The following is an 18490-nucleotide window of genomic DNA, read 5'->3' as shown; positions in this document are numbered from 1 at the left end:
CCAATAGTTTATGGCCGTACGGAAACTTTCTAGAGCCGTTAGACTCACAGAGAACATTACATTTAAGATTGACAGCACTTTGGTGTGGCTGTGGGCTACAGAGTGAATAATGTAAATGGAACTCATTGTTCTTCCATCATTAGGGTGAAATATCAGTGGGTTGGCTTGAAAAATGGATTCTGTGACTCTTGAAATGGCTCTGAAAATGTAAGTGATTGAACCCTAAGGCATATAATTTATTTCCCCTTAATTTATTTTCAAAATACTTTCTCATAAATCGGATAGGTTTTCTATATGTAAGGTAGTCTTTCATTAATTAAATAGATACTTCCGGTGATCTGGTAGGACCTGCTTCTCTAATTCAAAATATCATATGTTATCCCTGATTTTAATAACAGATTATTATCTTTGTCATCATTAACCTACTTCCATGGAACAAATATCTGTAATTTAGTTCATTAAAACATGTGTTTCTCCTATGTAATTTAACTTGACCGTGTTATTTTGCATTAGTGGGAAAAGTACACCCAGCCAGGGAGGAAAAATAAACATCCAGCCTATTTTTTGCCATCTGTGTGATCTGTAAGCCCCACTCTTCACCCCATTAAATATTCAGTTAGACACTATAATTAATATAAAAGAGGTAATAAAATATGAGACTTACTTTCTTTAATTTTGTTATTTTTGTTTTGTTTTATAGTAAATTAACAAATATTTTATTTTATAATAAATAAAGTTTCATATCCAGTCATTAAAAAAAAAGGAAACTATATCTTGTCAATTCTACCTTCCAAATCTCAGTCTAATCTGTTCCCTCTTCTCCACTTCCACCACCATGCTGAGTGTTGGGCCCTCCCCATCTCAGTGCCGGCTATGTACAGAAACACAGTGAACAGTAGTCAGTTCACTGATTTCTCTGTCTTCTTCTATCAATTACACATTTTGCGTCTTGAGTTAGCTTTAGAGACATCCGAAAAAGGGACCATGGGCCCCCTGGTTCCACATTGCCTAAAGAATTCAGTACCACTGTGTGGTATTTTGGGGCCACTCATAATCTAGCCCCAACCTATCTCTTACATGCCCTATATTTAAGTAGCTCACCAGTTTTAATACACTATCATTTGTTTTTACCACTGTGTGGTTGCTTTCACATTGTCGTCAATCTGGAATATTCTTTCCCCACTCTGAAGGCCAACCACCTCTGGGACGCCCTTTTTGGCTTCCTTAGGAATAGACCTCTCTTTTGAACATGCAGAGCTCTTCCTTCAAATCTGGATCACATTTAGAATGGTAGGAATCCGTGTCTGTATTATTCTTTTTATCCTTGTAGAGTACCTCATATATGCTGGGCTCTTAGTAAAATTCTACTAAATGTCTGCAGACTGGTGGAATGGAGGGAAAAAACCCAACAGATCCTTCAGGCATTCCTGGAATTGCTGACTATTTGAAACCCATTTCAATGACTCAGTTTACTAAAACTCTGCCACCTATAGACAGAGTCTCGAGGTTAAATCTACTTAAGGAGTGGCTAAGAAGTTCAGAGCTACTGCAAGATGGCCTCTAGGGAGGAAGTACTACATTGCACAAGGTTATAATGAACTTCCAAAAGCTTTAGCTCAAAGCTGGCTTGACGGTTATGCAGTAAATCATTGAGGTGTCTCTTCTGCATTGTATTCGCCTGTGAGAGTTCTTAACCTGTTATCCCAGACCTTCTTGGCTCCTCTTGTCTGCTCTCTATTTGCACTCCTTCCCTAGGGGATCTCCTCCTATGCTTTCTATTTTTCTGTGTCACTAATGACCCCCAAGTTTACGTTTTACTCCCAACCTCTGCCCTGGACTCCGTTAGCACACATCCACTTCTTATCCTGTCAGCCCCAACTTCCTTTGTCCAATCCATCATCATTTCTCCAAACAGAGACTGTCTCCTACCTGGTCCCCTTGTTTCAACCTTTGCCCAATATAGAAGATTCTTAGTGTAGCAACTACAGTGCCCTTTTGAAGAAGGAAACCAGTAGAGGTGCCTGGGTGGCTCAGCTGGTTAAGGGTCCAACTCTTAGTTTTGACTCAGGTCATGATTTCGTGGTTGTGGCATTGAGCCTCGCACTGGGCTCCATACTCAGCGAGGAGTATCTGATTGAGATTCTCTCCCTCTTCTGCCCCGTGCCCCCTCCACCCTCCGCACGTGCTCTCTCTCTCAAATAAATAAGTAAAATCTTAAAAAAAAAAAAAAAAGGCGGCCACGGTCTTCAGTGATTGGTGGTTTGTGTGTCACCCCTTCCCTCAAGCCACACCTGCTGGTCTCTGTGCCACTCTGTGAACAAGCCAAGCATGGTCTTTGCTCGGAGCTTCTGAACTTGCTCCCAGCGCGAACTGCAATATCCTTCTATTTTGGGGCTTATTCTTTCATTTTTCTTAAACTTTCTGCTGAAACATCAACTTATCAAGGAGGCCTTCCTGGACCACACTTTGCAAAACTGTACCTCCGTCAACTGACCCTGTTTTATCTTTGAAAAGTAAGTTGTATTCACAAGCTGACATACATTTATATGTATGACAACATTTTTTGTCTCTCTTCCCATTAGCTCTAAAGCTCTAAAGCTCTTTGAGACCAAGGAGCTTTGGTCTGATTGGCTTACTGCTTCGCTCTATTCTAACAATGCCTGGTGTCAAATAAATATTTCAAGAGCGAATGGGACAAAGCTGCTCTGTGCTGCTGTATTTTAGAACCAGCATATTTCTGGGGTGTTTGGGTGGCTCAGTTGGTGAAGCGACCAACTTGATTTCGGCTCACATCATGATCTCGGGGTGGTGGGATGGAGCCCTGTGTCCAGCTCCATGCTCATGCCCCTCTCCCCTGCTCAGTCTGTCTCTCTCGCAGATAAACCTTTTTTAAAAAAATAAAGACCACATAGTTTTACTTAGCCACTTATGAATAAAGTCCAGTATTCTTTTACCTAATGTCCTATCTTTAAGACCCCAAGGTTTTTCTAATTGGACAGAAAGAGGAAGGAAGACAATCTCCAGATATTTCAGAAGATAAAAGGAATAGTGAAAGTCTGGTTATTTTTAGAAAAGTTATATAGTTTTTTCCCCCCTGAGGGGAACAGGCTTTATCATAAACTGTTAGAATGTAAGACTTAATACCCAGTTTTTTCAGATAAAAATGTCTTGAGAAAATTAATGAACATTTGCTGCTAAAAATCATCTTTTCTGATCACTTTTTTAACTTATAATTATAATTTAACAGAAAGTCATTGACAGTAATGACCACGTATAACAGCACTTGTTACCCTGTCAGTAGGACATAAGGAGCATATTGGTATCAAAACCTTTTTCCAGTGAACAAGTACATGAATGAAGATGTTATTCGCTGTTGAATTTAAGCTGTTAGCTACAACTAAATAAATATATACAGACATAGTATAGCCTGAACAAAAAAAGTTTTTTGAATATATCTTTAGGAAATAACTAGATATCCTACACACATTCTGTGTTTCAGTCTGTGGAATGATTTAGGATGGTGCTGGAATTCTGAAAATCCTTTTTTAAGATTCTTTGGAAACCACATGATCTGAAAACAGTTTCCTTACAAGTACCGCCACTAGCTAGAACATCCTACCTGTGTTTCGGGAATAATGGGGCTGTCTTCAGGAGAAGATCTGAAAAACGTAGATAAAGGAGACGCCACGATGATGGGATTTGGCCTCACAAATCCACTCAGATCACAGCTGGGAATGTCATTCTCTTCCTTCTTCATGACGAGGGTATCCATCACATAAAAGACATTCCATGGAATCCACACGGTATGGTACTGAGTGAGGAATGGGGAGCGTTCGAAGACCAAAGTAAGAGAGGCCCCGCCATTTGCCACCAAATCAAACCTAAGAAAAAACAAGATGACTTGGTGAATTATTTGATCCCACACCGCTTCCAACAACACTTGGCTCCTTAAATAAATTCGCTTTACAAAGGAAACCAACTTTTCTCCCAACCCATATATGACAGAGTTGCAAATCTACAGGAATATTAAAGTAACTATTCAAGGAACACCCAGACTAAGATTTACCTTTTACTAAGATTTACCAATTTATTAACATCTTTCCAAATTTGCTTTATCACTTGATCTTAGCCAAAAGGCCGAGAAGCGATCAGAATTGCTTTATCTGCCCACCTACTTATTTTTTTTCAGAACCATCTAAGCTTAAGTAGTAGGTGTTATGGAAGGTCACTCCTAAATATTTCAACATGAATCTTCTCAAACGAAGAAAATTCTCCTACAAAACCAGAACACCGTTATCATGTCTTAGCAAATGAAATCAATTTTCAAGGAGCTACACGAGCCTGTGACTTTAAGTCTCTGCCACACACACTGTCACAGAGTTCTGGAGCCCATTAGTTGATGCGGTTCTATATTAAAAGGGATAATCAAACATCCTGGGAGATATAAGAATGCCCAGTTTTTATACTGAGAATATTTCAAACAGAGGGAGTGCCGTGGGACTAACTTAACTCACATTCCATCCTGGCGGGTAATAGTGTATCCATATTCTGGGTAATGGAAGAACGAGACATTTACTCCAATAAGTGGAGTTCCGTCAGCAGTTAGTACTTGGCCCCTGATGACGGATGCAAGGCTGTGGGAAAAGTAGAAGAATTAAAACGAACATTCGTCTTCTCGGGCCCACATTATCATGATTTAGAGATAATTCAACCTAAGCATAAAATAACACTGTCACACACACTTGTTATTCACAAAAACCAGACCCAAAGAGTCCCAAGACAATGCCCCTTTTAATTCAGCACAATTCACATTCTCTAAATGCCTAGTGTTTACCCGGGGTTTTAATTTGTTGCAATCTGTGTTTTGGAGAGTTATCAAGACCCATAATTTAGAGATGGATTTTTAAAAATTATAAACTGCACTTTTTCATAAGTCATATATCTGGCGCTTACATGAAGAAAAGTATACCTTCCAATTAATTCCAAGGCAATCCGTAAATCTGCAGGGACCAAGAAGTATAAGATTTAAAGGGGCAATAAGGCACATTTGTGCAACAACTTTTAATCAACTGCTGGGTCTAACTGCATTAATGCTGTTAAATTACGGCAGATCCAGGAGTTCTAGTGTAAATCATCTTCTTTTACTCAGCGAGACACAGGACACCTGCTTTCACTTACTGGTTTATTTTCAGGTCATTACTGCTCTGCAAAGCACCAGTCAAACAGCTTATGCAATCTTATTGCCATGCCGTTAGCAGTTCCATTACATTAATTCATAATTTATATTATTTAGCGAGCTCAGCTAAAAAAAAAAAAAAAGCTCACTTCTGTTTTGCCTTTTGGGGTCTTTTCACTGCTTCTCTTGAAACATTTCCAACTGTGCTAACAAAATCAACTAGTTAAATGAAGATTTATTGACTCCTTAATGGGATGTCCTGTTACGGCTCAGGTACTGAAATCGACAAAGCACGTGAACTGTGTCAAAAACGCCCGAGATGCGAAGTTTGGTGAGGGATTTGCCTAAAGAGGAAAAACTGCGTTGAAAGGCAAAGCTCGCTCCTCAAATTCACAGTCCTCAGCATTTTGTCTAACGTGCACGGAACTACTGATAACATGGCTACAAATCGACATGAAGGAGAAAAGGCATTAACCTCTTATTGAAAGGGCTCTCTCCAGGTATGACATGGGTGCTATCGGACCCTATAAGAAAACTGATTCGGTCGTAGAAGGATTTGGCGGCTTGCTGTGAGGGGGACTGCAAGCTCTGGCTGATGACGTCCTGAGGGTCAGGTAGTCCGCGGCAGTAAGGCTGGTTTTGGCAGGAGCTCTGTAAGCAGCAGTCGGGGTCCATACAGTCAACGAGCCCATCTGCAGAGAGAAGTGCAAGCCGGTCAGAGAATTCCTCTTCGTATGTGTTTTGTTCGTTGGCTCATTTTCTTTCAGATCCAGGGAATCTTCCTGGATTCTGAGAGTGATTTCTATGAGGCACGCTTTTTGGAAAGACTTGGCAGCCTCTTTCACGTGGAGTAAATGTTTGGATTGGAGATGGCGGATTCTGAGCAAGAAATTAAAAATTGCTGATTGGAATAATCTATTAGGAGTAGGAAGGACTACAGATTTGTTTTAATTCTAATTATGGATGCCTTCTCTATTTTAGAGAAAATGCAGTCAGAGTTAACACAGGGAGCACCATGGGTCTGTGGTTTTGGACCTATGTAGGGTGAAGTTCTAAAATTTGGGGAAAGGTCAGAAAATGAATGTCTGGGAAGTGAAGCTAATACAATTCAAGGTACAATGGATGAGATGAGCCAACCACTTTTCGAGGACATAGCTTTCTCCAGGAAGGTAAAGTATGTTCCAGATAAAGTGAAGGCATCCCTCAAATGTTGAACAGGACCCTGAGCCCCTCATAGGACGGCCACAAAAATGGAGGTGTTACTTTAAAATGTGAAAATGTTAAGTGACTTGGAATATTGGAAATGACAAGAAGCCCACCACAAGAAAATTGACCTACAGTGCTGGTGACGTGAAAAGTGTAATGGATAGAAAGAATCTGCTAGCGCCTTCTCCAGGAACATCAAAAGGAAACCACCTTCCACGGCCCATGTAAGTATTTTGTTCAAAACATAAACCAACTCATTAGTGGACAAGAGTGTTAGGTTACAATGACTTAGTGACATTATCCCTTAAGATCATTCTCTCACTGACCAGCTGAAACATGGATTTTGATCTGCTTGGCAATGACTTTTCTCAGTATAGATTAATAAAAACATTAGTTTCTGAAGACTTTAAATCGCTCTTGAGAGATTGGACACATGGTCTTAAAATCTTCAAACCCAAATCTCAAGTCTTAGTATGACCTTATTATGGCAAACCCAGTTGAAAATATCTAGTTGACCTACATATTTTATTTACACAAGGGCTTTTCTAATAACTTCTATTTGGAAAAAAAAAAAAAAAAACCATACTAGCCACGAAGCTGTTTTGGCTTTAGGCCACTCTTATTAATAGAATACAAGTTTGTCCCTTCATTATCTGACAGCAAACCCAGATGCAAGAAGATAGACTAAATTGAGTTAATGTGGTCCAGTCTAAAAGTAGGTCAGCAACAACACAGGTAAGGTCAGAACCAAGATGAGAGGCCCTGGATCAGCGTCCTTAGGTCATTTTGTCCACCTGAAGCAGAATTGTAGTGAACACTTGTGAGTTCTCTCAAAACTCATTTCCTCTTCTTTGGGCAACAGCTGTACACTTTCATTTCCATATCCATCCATCCCCACCGCTCAGTCTCTGTGCATTTCCCCCTTCATGTTTGGTTCAGAAGTGTCCATTTGACCTAACTTGTCTATCTGGAGTGAATTTCAGGAACCGTCTGCAGAGACTCCCCTTTCCCTCACCCCCACCAGTTGGAGCTGTAAGGCTGTGAGGTTGCGACTGCTGCCTCAATCCAACTGCTCTTATAGGAGAACCTCCCAAACCATGTAGCTGTTGAAGAAGCAGAGCCAAGAGCTGGAGAGAAAAACAAGAGGTCATCGTGGCATCTTTAGGGTTTTTGCAACAAGCTGCACCTGTGATCCCGGGCTTTTCAGTTGTAGAAATCAAGCCATTCTCTTCTTCCTCATGCCTGTGTGGGTTCGGTTTTCTGTCCCTTAATACCGAAAGAGACTTAGTTTACCTAGCAACAATAACTAAAAATCCCTTCACTATTTCTCTTGTAGTTGAAAAACAAGCTTAATACATGAATACTTGAATTAAATTTAGGGTGTTGGACTCCTTTTACATATTTTAATTTGTTACCATGATGGGTCAGAATTTCTGACCAGCAGATCTTCCTATATATTGTTTCTTTATGATAGTTACATAACTTTTATGTAGATGTCTGTTACATTTTTTAAAAAATGTGTTAATTATTTGAAAGTGTAGTTTTACTCCTTTGATAAAAATTTAAATCATGTTTTAAGCAAATCAAGTGAAACTGAGCTTTGAAATTTTATATAAATTTATCAAAATACTTTCTTAGCCAAAAGGCCAAGAGGATGAAAAATGTCTCTCAATGTTTCTCTGTATTTCTGGAAGAAAGATAAAACTATGCTACAGGCTTACTTTTCACGAAGCTATAATAATGTAACACATTGTATATTTTTTTTCTGTGTCTCTCTCAAAGAAATAGAAAGAGTTATTAAGACTTGGATTTTTAAAGTAGTAGACTATTGAACTAATGCTCCAGTATCATTTCTGGCTTCAAAAGAAACCAATTAAAAAATAAAGCCCCTTCAGTAACAATCTATGATTATATATTGAGACTATAAGGAATCTTCAGTTATGTGTTTTAGGATATATTTAAGAGTTCTCACTTCATGACTTTTGAATGGGTGTGTGTATGGTTGGGAGAATTATTTAACACAAATATTTTATCTTCTCGCAGGTTTTTCCCTTGAATTCATTCTTTAACCTAAATAGAAACAACTCACTAGAGAAAGGACTTCCAATTATTATATTTTATCTCTGTTAATCTTACAAATTAAAGATTAGATGCCCTCGTCCCCCCCTCCCCCAACCACGCCACAACTCCAGTATTTTCCTTTAGGCAATAGGTTGCCGAAGAGGAATGTTCACATGTAGTCATTCATCTTTGTTAGTTTATAAAAAGCAAATGTACATCTGGCGTGTCGTCTGCGGGTCATAAGACTGCAAGAGATTGACACCTTCTGAACTAATCAGCTGGAAATGCATTTTTACAAGCCTCTCTGCTAACATCAATCAGACAAAGAATCTCATTTCAACAGCCAAGATGCAGGGACACACAGTTTGTTATTTTTCTGCAGAGTTTATCAGTAACTTGCCCAAGCAAGTGACGGATGGTTATGAATCTGGCTCCCTATAACTTGAGAGAACATTTTTTCATTCTTTGTGCTTACATAGTAGCTAGGGCTACCTAATACAACTAAGTTGATTATCCACTTGCTCAAATGTACACGGTAGTAAAATTGTCTTTGTGGAATAGTTTCCCCAAATCGTTGAGATTCCTTTTAGTACCAGGGATATTCATTTGGTTTAAATTTATATTGGTATAGACATCATATCTAATAGAATTAATCATGAAAAATAAAAAAAATCATAAATGCTCAAAACCCACTGGATAATAAATTCAGTGATCAGTTAAGAGCCTTTCTTTCTTTGCAATACAAGTGGTACTTTGATGGAAAGCAGATAATCTAGTGGATGCTTCCATCCACTCAATCCTGAACATTATAGCTCTAGTTATTATCTTAAAACAGGTTCTCATCTTACATTAGGCTTTTGTGGGACTCTAACAGTGGTTGGCAAACTTACTTTGCAAAGGGCCAGGTAGTAAATAATTTCGGCTGTGGGCCACGCAGTCTCTGTGGCGCCTTTCAACTCCACCTTTACAGAGCTAAAGGTAGCTGTAGACATTATGGAAATGAACGGGTGTGTTCCAATAAAACTTTATTAACAAAAACAGCCTTTGCCCCAGAGGTCATAGCTTGCCATCTCTGGTCTTACTTTAATGTTTCTACCCTGTTCTCTTCCTTGTATTCTTCCAATCATTCTTGACGTTGTTTCTGGCAATTTAGACAATGCATATTTTGCCAGATTATTAAAACTTCTGACTCCAGGTCTTCTCCTAGGTTATCCCTATTCTGGCTTTGATCTGCTTGTCAAAACTTACATGCTGCTTTCTAGTAGCTATGGATAGCTGAACCCGTTTTTCAAAACCTTAATTTACTGACTGGATAAAAAATCATGCATTTTCTTTTTAAGATTTTATTTATTTGACAGACAGAGATCACGAGTAGGCAGAGAGGCAGGCAGAGAGAGAGAGAGGAGGAAGCAGGCTCCCTGCTGAGCAGAGAGCTTAATGTAGGGCTCAATCCCAGGACCCTGGGATCATGACCTGAGCTGAAGGCAGAGGCTTTAACCCGTTGAACCACCCAGGCGCCCCCATGCACTTTCTTTTAAGGTATTTTCTTTTTTTACTCAAAAGTTAATTAACGTCTACGACCCTTTCCTGCAGTATTTGGAAGCCCCTATCCCCCATTCCAAGTTAGAGGCGGAGATAGAAATTCTGATGGAATAATTTATCTGTAGACTTCAGAATTTTCAAAGTGGATAGGTAAACCTGTCATTACTTCTTAAAGTCACCATTCTGTGACATGCATGAAATTCATTTATTACTGAATTGGAATCATGTTTGACTTTCTGGCTATTCTTGTTTTTTTGTGTGTATCTCTCTGTGGGTTTTATCTCTATGTTCACATATGTCTAGGCTAATCATTCTTCTGCACTTCAGATCCACAAACTGCTTTCCAGATATTTCCATTTGCATATTATATGGGCACCAAAAACTTAGTGGGTCCAAAACACAGCATATCTAATTTCCTCTAAACAAGCTGTTTTCTTCTGTATTTCCTAGTTGGTGAATAGTTCCACCTTCTACCCATCAAGTCTCTCAAAGTAGAGACCCGAGTGTCATCCCTGACTTCTCTCTTCCTTTTTCTCTGTACCGAATCAATGCTCAGGTCCTTCTTTTCTTCACCCCAAATATCTCTTGAATCAGTCTCTTTCTTTACATTTCACGGACACTGCCCTTCAGGCCACTATGCTCATCTCTCAACAAGATCTCTTCAATAGTTTGGTTTCCGGGGTCCCAGCCTTGTCCCAACTACTCATCTTCACTTCCAGCAGAGTCATCTCTGTAGAAATCAGATGTGATGACTTCCCTTCTCTAGCTAAGATACATTCTTTATTTGGCCTCTGCTGCCTTCTGAGTGGTTAGAACCCTTTACTGTGGCTTTTAAAAGCCTTCATCATTATTGTTTCCTCTGCCTAGAGACCTCTGACCTGTTCTCTAGCCCCCTACTCCCTGGACCCCGGGGCCCTCTCCCCGTTCCTTCAGCTAGCGGCTCAGGCAATGGCTCATGAAGCTCCTTGAGAGCTGAGTCCACCACTGTATCCCCAGTATCTAGCACACATCTTGGCACGAAGTCAGTGTACTATGTATTTGCTGAAGGAATGGAAGAATGGATTCGGTTCCTAGACATAGTTAGATTGAAATAGATCAAAATGATGTCTTGAAGATGCAGCAAACACCCTCTTGGTTTTCTTTTTTTACCCTTCTCCAACACTCAGCACTGTGCTCACCCTTGAGTCTGGTTTCTTTTTCATCCCAATGGTTATTTCAAATGTTCTTGATTAATTGGACATGAACAAACCCACACAATCATAAAAAAGCATTAGAAGAAAGGATATGAAAGACTACATAATCTTACAAAGGGAAAAGGCCCTATTTCTTTTTGAAGACACACAACCCAGAGTTTCCTCATCAAAATTTACCTCATATCAATGAAAACTGCTGCATGATGAAAGACACCATCAACAAAGTGAAAAGAGAAATGAAAACCTGGGACAAAATATCTACAATACGCCAACAGAGAATTAATAAGTAACATATATAAAGAAGTCCTAAAAATTAAAGAGAAAAGTCAAGCCACTAATAAAGGGGGGGAAAAGGGCAAGAGAAATAAACAATTAGCAAAAGAAGAAATACAAATGGCCAAGAAGCATATGTAATGATTACCAATCGAATCAGTAGTTCGAGAAATGTAAACTAAAACAATAAAAATGGAATCATTTCCACCCGTCAGGCAACATTCCTGTTTTTCACTTGTTGGACAATTTTGTTTGGGTGGGAGGATTATGTACAGACTACAGACATGGAGAAAATAAACACTCCTGTCCTGATGAAGGACATGGTGGTAAAACCTACTTGCAAGGGGACTTGGTGATGAAAATTAAAAATTTAAATACCCCTCAACCTAAAAATCTCACTTCTTAAAATCTGTCCAAAAGAAAGACTTGTACCATTCACAGAAGGATTTATATGCAGATACACACAGCGACAGAGGGATGTACAACATATTTGTCTTACACTAAGAGCAAAAAAAGAAAAAAAGAAACAACTAGGTTATTATTAATAATTATTATTAACGTAGTAGTAAAGTTAATGACTATATCTGCGTTTCTATTATAAAATACGAGATAGACCTCTGTGTACTGGCTTGAAAAAAAATCTCTAAAAAGATAGATTCTTTGGGGAATTGTCTGTTCAGACGGATGGCTAACAGACAACTGAAAAAACGTTAACCTCATTAGCCACCAGGGAAATTCAAATCAAAACCACATTGAGATACCACCTTACACCAGTTAGAATGGCAAAAATTGACAAGGCAAGAAACAACAAATGTTGGAGAGTTTATGGAGAAAGGGGAACCCTCTTACACTGGTGGTGGGAATGCAAATTGGTGCAGCCACTTTGGAAAACAGTGTGGGGTTTCCTCAAAAAGTTAAAAATGGAGCTCTCTTATGACTCAGCAATTGCACTACTGGGTATTTACCCCAAAGATACAGATGTAAAGAAGGGCCACATGCACCCCGGTGTTCATAGCAGGAATGTCCACAATCGCCAACTGTGGGAAGGGCCAAGATGCCCTTCAATGGATGAACGGATAAAGAAGATACGGTCCACGTATACAATGGAGTATTATGCCTCCATCGGAAAGGATGAATACCCAACTTTTGTAGCAACATGGATGGAACTGGAGGAGATTATGCTGAGTGAAATAAGTCAAACAAGGAAAGACAGTTATCATATGGTTTCACTTATATGTGGAACGTAAGGAATAGCCTGGAGGACATTAGGAGAAGGAAGGGAAGGATAAGGAGGCGGGGAATCAGAGCGGGAGATGAACCATGAGAGAGTATGGAAACTACCTGATAGTTTTAGAAGGAGGAGGCGGGGGGATGGGTGAGCCTGGTGATGGGTATTAAGCAGGGCATGGACTGTATGGAGCACTGGGTGTTATACGCAAACAATGAATCATGGAACACGACATCAAAAACGAATAATGTAGAGTATGGTCACAAATGTAACATCATCGTCATCATCATCATCATAATGATAATAATAACGCAGACAGATTCTTTGGCAGAATCAAATTGAGAACAGCACCTACCCCATTTAAGTTTAGAAACATAAATGTGCCTATTAATTCATTAAGGAGGGGCAGAAATATTACACAGCAAGTTGTCGACAGCCGTCCGCTCTTTGACGATGCGAATGCACTTCGTACACTGCGGCTACTGCTACCAACTCTCCCCACGACTGCAGACCTCCGGAAGGCGGAGACACGTGGATCAAGGAGACCTGGCTCTGAAGACATCCCGGGCCTGTCCCGTTTCTATATTCTGAAACTTCAAGTAGCAGCTACTGGTACTGGCTGTAAATCATTCCCGCCTCTGTGGCTTTGACTTTTCTCTCCCTCTCAATCTTATTCCAGTATAGCAGTAAAACCCCGTGTTCCTTGTGTGCCACTGTGCAGCCACTGGGGTGCTTTGCGTCAGAGGGCACAGGCTGGACTTCTCTTTCCTTGAAAGCAATTGACACTGCTCTAAAAATTCTGTGCAGAGCAAAAGGGTTCAGAAGAACCCAGGTCTCTCCTCTAAACTGGGAGCCTGTAGAGTCTTTCAAACTAGTAGTAATTATCCCACCAGATTACAATCTACCAGGAAAATATATTTTAATTCTGAGACTCTGAGTGCCACTCTTGCGTTCTGATACCTGGAATCTTTTCTCGCGAAGTACTTATGATCTCCTATAATCCTTTCGTTCTTTTCTTTTCTCTTTTCCTTCTTTCCTCCCTCTCTTCCTTTTGCTGCTTCTTCTTCTTCACCTTCTTCTTCTTCACCTTGTTTTTTTAAGCCACCCCCCTGCCCGTGCCTTTCTTCCCGATTCTGGTCCTCTCTATTTTATTTACTTAAATTTTATTTTAATATGCATTTGGAGAACACAGTAGCCCATCTTCCTGCTAGAACTTTTTAAGGAATCTATTTTCAAACATCTTCTTATTTTCATCTGGTAATCTCCAAACTTAGATGGCCCTGCCCACTCGCCCTACTCATTCTGCTGCTTACATTAACATTTCATTCATTTTCCCACTTCTGGGTTTTACTGCTAGTGCACTCCCACACTTTCTTGCCGTCTGAAACTTCTGTTTGTGTTCTGTCTCCCTCTCTCTCCTGACTGCTTTTAATCTTTCTAATTTCTGAATAACCTCAGTTGAATTGTGCTTTCCTCTCTATTGTCATTAGCCTCCACTTTAAAAAAAAAAAAAAAGAAAGAAAGAAAAAGAAAAAGCCTGTTCTAGGCCCATTTTCCCGACCTATCCCCATAAACTAATGCTCAGAAGGACAAAAAAAAAAAAAAAAAAAAAACCCAACAACCCAAAACAAAAAAACAAAACTCCCCCAAACAACAAAACACCCCCCACCACCAACAAAAACAACCAATAAAGAAAAACAAAACAAAACAAAACAAAAAAACTAAATAAAAAAACCAACCAAAAAATAAAAATCTATCTAATTACAAGTAAGATGTATCATTTCTGGCACTGTATTTTGGCATGTCCCTATTCTTGCATAAAGGTTAGTATTTTTGTGTCCTCAATTACCCAATCTCTAAGAGCGGACTTGAGTCCCATGCGTTAAGAACCCACAGGGGAGCTATCCATTGGAGGACCAGACAGGGGAAGCAATATATCAAAAGGTACTCTAACTAGGAAGATGGGAACATGGTAACAATGATAACATATTTTGGAGAAATTATCTTGTTTAAAAAAAAAAATTTTTTTTTAAAGGAGGCTCCACACCCAGTGTAGAGACCAATGCGGGGCTTGAACTCACAACCCTGAGGTCAAGACCTGAGCTGAGATCAAGAGTCGGATGCTCAACTGACTGAGCCACCCAGCCGCCCCAAGAAATTGTCTTGATAATAAGCTTCTTAAGTTGCTATAAAGGTACAATTGCCTCTGGCAAGCTTTTGCATTTTGATGCTTGCATAGTGGGGCCACCATCTGGGGAGCTATTTAAAATCAAGAAACCCTCTACTGAATGAGATTCTCAGTGGGCACGCCACGTTAAAAAAAACAGCCATGCTTATAAAAGGATGTAGGGGGAACTGGAGAGCGCTTTGCCATCCTGGGGGTTGGAAAGCGTATGGAGGTTCGGGGCTGCTTTTCTTGTTCTCATGTGAGAAGACTATAATTCTGTGGGAAAGAAGGAATGGAGGATTTCCTCCTGAGAATAACAGAATTCTATGAGCTGTACGAAGTAGTTATTGGATTATATTCTCTGGTTAGACGAAAATGAAATGCTGTGGATAGCCATAATATTCCTGCGGTAGAATCTGTTTTTCTGCCTATCCCGCATCCACACCCCTTTCTTCTAGTGACAGAATGTCAACTGTTCTGCGGGCATGGCACATAATTCAAGCCAATGAGGGTCAGGCTCAGACCCAGGCCTCCTGTAACCACCGAGAAAGGCTGTCTCCTTGTGTGGGGCTGTTATGCTGTGCGATGTGAAGCCAAGCTGCTGGGGGACATTCTGAGGAAAGACAGGCCAAGAGTGGTGCCACGCGGAATAAAGCAAAGCTGACAGATGAATTAACCCAGATTTCTGTTACCATTGTGGAAACACCCAGGTGCAGCTCTCTCTGTATTTTTCAGTTATATAAGCTAATAAGTTTTTCTTTTTTTTAAAGCTTAAGACCGTTTGAATGGAATTTCTATGGTGCGCCACCAAAGAGTCTCTCCTGGTGAGAATAATAAACACTAGGGATGTCCTTGTGGAGGGGAGGCGGGAGCCTGTGGTCAGGCAAGCGGGGAGACAGACGGGGCCATTTTCAGAAGCTGACTAAGGGGGACACTCGAGTAGAGAATGAGGCAGCGGAGGCTCACGCTCTGACACCCCAGTTCCGGTCACACTGCACTAAATGGTGACCGGTTCCCCGCTCTTCGCCTGCCTTTTCTCTGATCTTAGCAACTTCACCATCAGAGTGAGCTCTGGGATTCGAACGGGCAATGGCTTGGCCCAGAGGGAGGCTGACTTTGTAGGCGCAGAAGGAGTAGAAGAAGAAATATTGATATGCCAAGGCTAGGCTGCTCATTCTCTGCCCTGAAAGATTTCTCAAGTAGGGCAGGATATGGTGAGGCTGGGACATGTCATACGCAATTACCTGGCCTGGCAATTCATTTCCGACTTCTGCTGCGTGATTTAAATGTCTTCTATTCCACTGCCTGCCTTTTTGCAGAGGCTCTGTGCCAACAGCCTCCATTGGACCCCGGAGCTAGATTTGAGAAGCAGTTTGGGGAGGTATGGGGTTGACTCCATACAGAGTGGGGAGCTTTGTCAGGGCCTTTACCATGGGTAAAAGACTGCCCTCAGTTCTGAAATGCCAGTGACCCTGGGTACATGACAAGTTTGTTTATTTGAGCCTTAAAGAAATAAGGCCCACTCGAATAGGAGAGTCACTTCTTATGACTGTGCGGGTGTTGAGGGAGGGGCTACAGATAAATTTCCCCATTGCATTTCATTGGTAGTCTCTTCCTTCCATGCCTCATACTGAATTCCCTCCTAAGACTGCCTTTTGTTTGTTTGTTTAAGATTTTATTTATTTATTTATTTGGCAGAGAGAGAGAGAGAGATCACAAGCAGAGAGGCAGGCAGAGACAGAGGGGCAGAGAGCCCACTGTGGTGCTTGATCCCAGGACCCTGAGATCATGACCTGAGCTGAAGGCAGAGGCTTTAACCCACTGAGTCACCCAGGTGCCCCAAGACTGCCTTTTCTTACACATTTTAGAGACATAAAGGGGAAATGGGACTCCAGGGTCAAAGAGGTGCACCTATTCAGTGCGATGCAGATGTTGAGGATTTGTAGTCTTACGGGAGAGGAGGCAAGCCAGATTTGGTAAAGTAAAAATATTTTAGAGGAGAAGGAAGATACTTGGTCTAAGAAAAAAATATAATTATTTCCCCAAATATGATGTCCCTTCTAAAATTTTTTAATGTTTCTTCTTCAGTTCGGGGGATAATAAGCAACCTTTTTTTTTTTTTTTTTTTTTGTAAAGATTTTATTTATTTATTTGACACAGAGAGAGAGAGATCACAAGTAGGCAGAGAGGCAGGCAGAGAGACAGAGGGAAGCAGGCGAGAGCCCGATGCCAGGCTCCATCCCAGGACTCAGATCATGATCTGAGCCAAAGGCACGGGCTAACCCACTGAGCCACCCAGGTGCCCCTTATTTTTTTAAGCAAAGATCTTGTTGTACAATGTTGCTCAGACTGGTCTAGTAGCTGGTTAGGGCCAAATCAACCTCTTTATTTGTTCTTCCTCCCTTAGTCACTTAACATGCTAAACTACTTGGCTCCTTTCCGGCAACCTCACCGTCTGACAACAAACTTACTTCGAGCAATGGTTCTATCCCAGCACAAATTAGCATATGTCATGAAATTTTAGGTATGGGCCTTATTTTAAATATTCTGCTCTCCTGACCTCATACAGGGACAACGACAGCCTTAATGGCCTGATTACGTGCCTTGATTTGGGGTTTGGTGTGGGTTTGGTGTAGAAAATACTGTTTTTATTCATACAGTCCATGCTTAAGTTCAAGCCACCCTCTAGCTTAGGTTATAAGGCACCAGGGTTATGATCTCAAGGTATAATAAAGCTGGCATTGAGATTCCTTCTCAGAAGATCAGCAAAATTAGGTTAGGGACAGGAATATAAATTATATGAGATAAGTAAAGAATCCACAGGAGGTCTTCTATCTGCTCAGATTTCCCCTTGGAGAGGGAAGCCTAGAGATAGCATAGTTTCATGCTAATAAGAATAAACAAAGGGGGGACAGGCCAATTCACAGCTGATAAATTTTGAGGCAAGGGAAAACCCTCCTTAGCTGATAACAACACTAAAGAGTTGATTAGCCCCTAAATTACTCTGCCACGTCTCTGCAGACCTGGCCCTGCAGTCTGCTTCCCTCTGAGAGAGTTTGTAACCTCCACAATGTAATCTCCTTTCAGAAGACAAAATCTGGAATAAACGATCAAGGAAGGAAAGAAGCTCCCCTTCCTCCCTAGGCAATAGAAAACAATGGGGCAGGGGCTTCTTGGGGGAAGAGCAATGAGGAAAGCTGCCATCTGGGCTGCGGTTGGAGAATTAATGCTGCCGTTTCTACGAAGCGTGCAGTTACGGGGCGGGGGGCGGTTGAGGCCACAAGGTATTACTAGGTAGGAAAAGCTTTGAGGGCTAAGGACCACCATATCTATCAGGAGAAAAAGGAAAAGAAGCTCTGGCTCAAATTTGTGGCTCAGGTTTCTCGACAGCCCAAGTTTAAAAAAAAAAAAGGAAATTGAACAGTTTGTTAGAAACTAAAGGAGAGAATGGCAGCGTGTTGTCTGGAAGATGACATACACCCGGTTTGAGAAAGACGGTACGCGTATCCTGCGCATGTGCGTGTAGGTGTAGTATGTGCGCATGTGCATGCAAGTGTAGTATGTGCGCATGTGTGTATAGGTGTAGTATGTGCGCATGTGCACGCAAGTGTAGTACGTGCGCAAGTGTGTGTAGGTGTAGTATG

General features: G+C 40.9%; 1 protein-coding gene across 7 annotated transcripts in view; it reads right to left on the bottom strand.

The window, feature by feature from the left end:
- The window catches only part of TENM3 (teneurin transmembrane protein 3), a 433328-nt gene that overhangs the window by 53561 nt on the left and 361277 nt on the right, over positions 1 to 18490 (bottom strand). For all 7 annotated transcript variants that reach the window (XM_059384375.1, XM_059384378.1, XM_059384376.1 and 4 more), the window contains 3 exons: positions 5652 to 5868; positions 4515 to 4634; positions 3620 to 3881 (listed from right to left, as the gene is read on the bottom strand). In XM_059384375.1, the coding sequence (XP_059240358.1) occupies positions 3620 to 3881; positions 4515 to 4634; positions 5652 to 5868 (599 nt within the window). The remainder of the gene's footprint in view (positions 1 to 3619; positions 3882 to 4514; positions 4635 to 5651; positions 5869 to 18490) is intronic.

The sequence above is a fragment of the Mustela nigripes genome, chromosome 18 (genome assembly GCF_022355385.1).
Source record: "Mustela nigripes isolate SB6536 chromosome 18, MUSNIG.SB6536, whole genome shotgun sequence".
Lineage (NCBI taxonomy): Eukaryota > Metazoa > Chordata > Mammalia > Carnivora > Mustelidae > Mustela > Mustela nigripes.
The sequence above is the reverse complement of the archived record's forward strand: the minus strand, read 5'-3'. Positions and strand labels throughout refer to the sequence as shown.